The sequence below is a fragment of the Falco punctatus genome, assembly GCF_963210335.1.
Source record: "Falco punctatus genome assembly, chromosome: 4".
NCBI lineage: Eukaryota > Metazoa > Chordata > Aves > Falconiformes > Falconidae > Falco > Falco punctatus.
In genome coordinates, this window is record NC_137583.1 from 32,238,967 (window position 1) to 32,244,958 (window position 5,992).

Below are 5,992 nucleotides of genomic sequence, written 5' to 3' on the forward strand. Positions count from 1 at the left end.
GGAGCAACCTGCTGTGTGGCTGAGGAAGGCTGTTGCAGTCCAAACAAGATGGAGCACAAAAGGCAAAGGCAAGGGGAGAGTCAGCTCCCCAGCATGGTGCGACCTTCAAATGCTCCTTGAACACAGCTTCTGTTTATAAGGGGAGTTAATGGGTCTCACCTAATAAGTTCTATCTGATTGGCAGAAAAATAGGGGAACTTGGATTTCCTGACAAAGAAAAGGTTGTTTTCAGCTCTCCTGATTTGCATGAACACTCCCATGATGATGAGGAGGTTCAGCTGAGGGAGAGGTCAACCACTGGCCTGTGTTGGATGTTATCTGACCTCTCTTTGCTGGTGGTGGGGAAAAAATTTGCTGCATTGTAGCCCAAGTACTTTGAATTTCATTCTAAGGCTGAGTATCACCTTGCTGTGCAAAAAAACACTTCCACGACACCAATGACAAAAGCCTAAGAAAATAAATCATTAGAAGTCAAATCACTGCAGAATAACCTGGCGTAGCTCCATCAAAATCTTTGTTTCATCATGGGAAGCCTTCCTTTAAAGGGTAAATAAACAAAACACCTCAGGATCCCTTAGTGAGGCCGAGCCTAGCTTCTCCCCAGAAAGGAACCTTTCATCTTTCCTTTGCAAAGGTATTTATGATCCTGAACGGGAGAGGACAAAAGGCTTGTTCTCCCCCCGCCTTGTCCACCAGCCTGGCAGGGAGGAGCTGCTCCCGGCGCCTGCCTCACCCCAGGCTTGGGACAGGCAGTGTCAGCCCCCCAGGGGAAGCACCTCTTTTGGGGTTAGGAACTCCATGGCTCATTCTGGGTCTCTCTTTGAAGTCAGAAAGACCCCTTGAGAGGAGGGACTGAGCCAAACATCAAGACTTTTTCTCACTTTGGCTGCTGCGCACTGCCTAACCAGCCCGGTGATGGCCGTAGTGGCACGCAGACCCCTGCCCTGCCCGGCTCAGCCCTGGCTTCAGCTCAGCTTTTAACCCATGTACCAAACCAGCTATGTCTGGAGAATATTCACCTGCTTCAACACAGGGCAAGGAGGGACGTTCCTGTGAGATTTTCTTTTTTCTTTCATTATGGCTTTATGTAAGTGGCTGACAGGCTGTGATGGAGCTGAAGAAATAGCTCTAGACTCAGAGTGCAGGGATAAAAAGAGAAAAAAAACCCTAGATTTTTCTCCCCCTTCCCTGAGAAAAGGTAATTTACGTAAATTTATCCACGACCAGCATACGGCAATAGCTCACAACTTTGTTAATGGAAACCTGGTGATCCATAACGCTTGTGTGGGAGACATTTGCTCGGGGGTAATACAATATTAATGTTAATATCAATGATCGATCAGAGGATTTGCAAGAAAGGCATAAAGTATTTAATTATAATTACATTGGGAATGGCTTTGTAATGGCTACGACATTTGAATAAGGTCACGTCTAGCCCTCACCCCTGTTATGTTGTTCTATATTAAATGCCATTCACTTTAACTGCTGGAAACCTTTCTGGAGTCGTCAGAATATAATATACTGGGTAAATTGAAATATGTCCCTTCATTTTTTGAAATATGATTGATATCCTTTGCAAAACAAATGTTAACACCTATTTGTACACAAATTTCTTTGATTATATGTTAGGGAAACTCAAGTATGACAGTCTCTCCTAGCAGGCACTTTACTGTGAGCAAAGGACATGGCTATTTGTGAATATTAATTCATCTTACTGAAAATGGTTTTGAATCTCTGCTGTAAATCCACCTGGGTGTATTTCTGCCTTTACTAATGCATTAATCCTATATTGCTTAGTAGCCACAACTGTATCTCCAGTGGTGTCAGCAGCCCACTGTGTTCACCTGGGAGGGGTGTTGCTTAGTAGGAACTTTGGCTGTCACTGAGTTACCGTTTGCTAACACCATTAACAAAGAACACATAGTAATAATGATGTTCATGCATTTCACAGCAAAAAATATATATTTCAAATATACTGCAGATGTGTACTATAACTATTGGGCTAACAGCAGCATTGCCATGTTTAAAACAATCAAGAAAAAAATCTGCATATAAGGCAGGAATATATAAATGCAGGTAGGATCCTAGAGGTGCACACATACCAACCCACACGTGAGTGCATGCATACATTGAAGCACTAAATGAGGACATGCTCTTCCCATACCTATTTACTACCGAGCATAAATACTAAAGGAGCAAATTCTTGTCTCTCTTCAAATGAGAATCCATCTGTCCAGTGACCCCAGAGATTTTCTTCTTTTTCTAACGTCAATGTAAACAGCAGATCAATCAGGTTTAATAAGTCAAATTTTGCTTTCAGATAATCACCGAGAATAACCATCGATTCACAGAGAATTGAACGCTCCCATTTGAAGGCAGAATTTGGTCACAAGAAATCATCTCTTCAAAGTTTGGAAGACATGCGGTGATATAACTGACATAATTTTCCATTTTGTCTCTTCTGAAGAAGAAGCAAAGACTTTTGCATGCTGTGGAAATGCCTGAAGATAGAAAGTTTTATAGTTTTCCAAAAAATGGGCATTTATTACCAATCAGTGTGAAATACCACTGATGGTAAATTTTAAGTATATGGCAGGAGTTTCAGCATCATGACAACATACATCACGCATTTTTACAACATATAAGTGCAGTGATATTGCTCCCTTTCTCAATAACAATATATAAGAATATATAGTATAAATGTACAGTATATATTAGACACAATGTAAAATAACTTAGTGAAATGTCAAAGCTTCTGCATAAAAATTCAAGTCATGCCTGAGCATACCTCTAGCACAATTTTGCTTAATCTTATCTCATATACCTTCATTTACCTTTAGTTCATGTTGCAAAGATAATTTTATCTCTCCGTATATAATTGCTTAAAACCACCAGAATCCTTGTCTTTTTTATCTGCAGTAGGTGAAGACTGTAGTAGCCAAGCCAAAACCAAGATTTTGTGGAGTCTTTACTAATGCTGCCGTTAGGTACTGGGAAGCAATTCATTGGGAACAAGCTGCATAAAAGCAAGTTCTTAAATGCTCATTACAGTTCATCATTGTCCATCAGGTTTTGTTCTGAAATATCCCACCGCATGTAAATGGTAGTGAAATGGCTTGCTTTAGAAATGGAGCTGATGTTCTAACATTGCTATCTGGAAATTATAAATCTCGCCAGCTTTGCTGAAATTGTATCAAGTACCACTTTGGTAATTGCTTGCAAGAAGGATCAATAAAAATCTATTTAATTGGATTATGCAACTTGTCTCAAAGCAGGTAGGTGGAATTCCAGCTTTGGTCAACACTGGATACAGCTTCTTGCAAAGCTGGGTCTCCCTCCATGCTTGTTAAATGAAATATGTTCAAGGACTTTCCTGCAGTATCTCAGGAAGCTTTCTGATAGTACAAGGGGAGAAGTTGTTAATTTTTTTTAAAAAAACAAGGCATTAAGTGGCCCTGTGCCTCTGTCACACTACCCGTCAAAGTCTACCAGACTTCAACAGCCCTGCAATTAGCTCGCTTAAAATTATTCTGGACACAACTTTACTTCAACAGTTTAAACAACTCTGCCCTGAATATCAATAAAAAATATACTTTTAACACTTACTGATAACTGCATTTTCTAATTAATGATGAATTAAAGCTGCAAAACAGTTTGAAACATGATGTTAAAAAAAAAGGGAAGACAGAGTGATTTTCTTTGATTAGTTTTAAGCAAACAAAGCCCACCCACCCCCACCCCACCCCCCTGCCCCTTACATTCTCAGCCAGTGTAAATTGACAGAATTACACTGTTTTAGATCAGCTTAACTTCTGACCTATATACTTCAGTGGAATTAATCCCAATTTCCACCAATGAAAGTGGAATCAAATTCACTTTGTCTTTAATAAAGCCAAGGGTGATAAGCAAGTCTCTTCTGTCGGATTCTGCTTGAGAAAGGAAATTCTTTGTGATGTTCAATGATGTCCACGACAGTTTAGAAAACAAAGCTAGAATTTCATGAATTTCAGCACAGTGAAAACTGGTATTGGTAACCGTCATTCGTGCTTTAACCTCAGCAAAGTTCTTTGGGCACAGAGAGAGTATCAGCTGTTGAACCGGTAACCCTTTCTGAGTGCTGCTCGGGAAGAAAACGAGGAGGCAGGTGGCTGATTTTCAGTGACACAAGGCTACTGGATACGCTGCAACTCAGACTTTGTCACCACGAATAAATAACATCACATTGTCCAGAACTGGAGATTAATTTGCTGCGCCTCCAGTAGATGATACTTGTTTTCATGCATGTTATACTGAGATCTCAGGGCAGGCAAAGGGTCGGGGGCTGAAAGGATGTAATCAATGCTGAACTTAATTTCAGAATCCGATTTTGCTAAGGTGGAATTGCTTAGGCTCTGCCTGTTGGTCACGCTGTTTGGGGCAAACCCACGAGGCTCCAGTAGCCTTGGGCCCGATTCAATTCTTTCATGTTTACTTTCAGAAGAGGAAATGTTTAAAGCAGAGTCCGTAGAAGGCATATTGGGGGATGAAGGACTTTTCCCTCTGCTTGACCTCTGCTCCTTATGTTCCCTCTTCACGTTCCTCCTCCTTCGCCTTCGCCTGTAATTCCCATTTTCAAAGAGATCCAGCATGGATTCGCATCCCGTTGCAAAGCTCCAATAGTTTCCTTTCCCCTTCTCATTCCCTTCTGTTCTGGGAACCTGTATTTATTTAAAGGCAGTTCAGTATTTGTATGTGTTACAGATGCTGCTGCTTAACATCTGCATTCGTTTACATTCAAGATGGTGTAAACACATATGACAAGACTTTTAAGCCTATTCTTTTTCATTACATGAATAGGATGTAAACTCCATCCTCTTCAATTTGTTATCTATTAGCATGCATCAGACACAGATATACTCTTCATCTCTATAATCGACAACTCAGAGAGATTTTAAGTGATTCGCAGCTCAGCTGTTTGTTTCTCTTCTTTTCTAGTGATGAGATTATTTCTGCACATAATTTTTAGCCATGCACAGTGTGTATGTAAATACACAGTTACTGATCTTACCTTTACAAAACAACTGTTAAGTGATAAGTTATGTCGGATGGAGTTCTGCCAGGCTCTTTGATTTGATCTGTAGTAAGGAAATTTCTTCATTATAAAGTCATAAATGCCAGAGAGGGTGACTTTATTTGAAGGACTTTGCTGGATGGCCATTGCAATTAAGGCAATGTAGCTGAAAAAAGGAAAATTTGCTGTTACACCTTCGCCTTACATACTCAGTTTTTAGGAACACATGGATACATGTGTGCTTATATCTTGCTTCCAAAAGTTCACCCAGTGGATCTGCACCCTGGCCAGAGATGTCCCAGAGACAAGCCCCGTGTGGGGCCACTGCCCCTACGCCCCCAGACCCCGGGACAAATGCAGGCGTTACTTCCAGGCAATTGAGTCCCGACGGGGATGTCTGCCCTGGCACTCTGTGCAAAGTGCTTGGATGCAGGAGGGTTACAGCAAGATTACCCACCTCTCCAATCCCATCAGAAAAGTTTCCCTGAGCTGGCAGGCTGCAGTGAGACAGCCCAGGCTCAGCGCCAGTGCCAGTGGAGACCTTGCCTGCTTGTGGGAAGGAGCTCAAGTGCCCTGTGAGCACCTACACCGCGCGTCCTCCCACCGCACCGGGGACCATCTGCACCCCATTTGCCCATGGGCACACCGCACATCTAATTCCCCTTCTCCCAGAGCTCCTGGGGGTCAGAGGAGACCACCTGAGATCTGGTGGCTCAACGGCATGCCAGAGTTGCTGTGACCCCGCATGGGAAGAAATAAATCATGAGCACCTCAAACACGGGGAGGGGGGGAAATCTGCCGGCTGGGGTGCCTGCGCCAGGGCCAGACCCACCGTGCACACCTGGGGAGAGGTCCCAGGCTCCCCCAGGAGCTGTGATCCCACTGTCCCAGAGCTCAGAAACCTCCCCAGAGACGGGGGGACTTGGAAAAACTTCATCTTAC

General features: G+C 42.7%; 1 protein-coding gene across 1 annotated transcript in view; it reads right to left on the bottom strand.

Moving 5' to 3' along the window:
- Positions 1–289: 289 nt before the first annotated feature.
- Positions 290–5,992, bottom strand: part of FOXL3 (forkhead box L3) — a 37,898-nt gene continuing 32,195 nt past the window's right edge. The window contains exons 2-3 of the mRNA XM_080382466.1: positions 5,048–5,216; positions 290–4,697 (exon numbers count right to left, since the gene is read on the bottom strand). Coding sequence (XP_080238592.1) covers positions 4,218–4,697; positions 5,048–5,216 — 649 coding nt within the window. The 3' untranslated portion in view covers positions 290–4,217. The remainder of the gene's footprint in view (positions 4,698–5,047; positions 5,217–5,992) is intronic.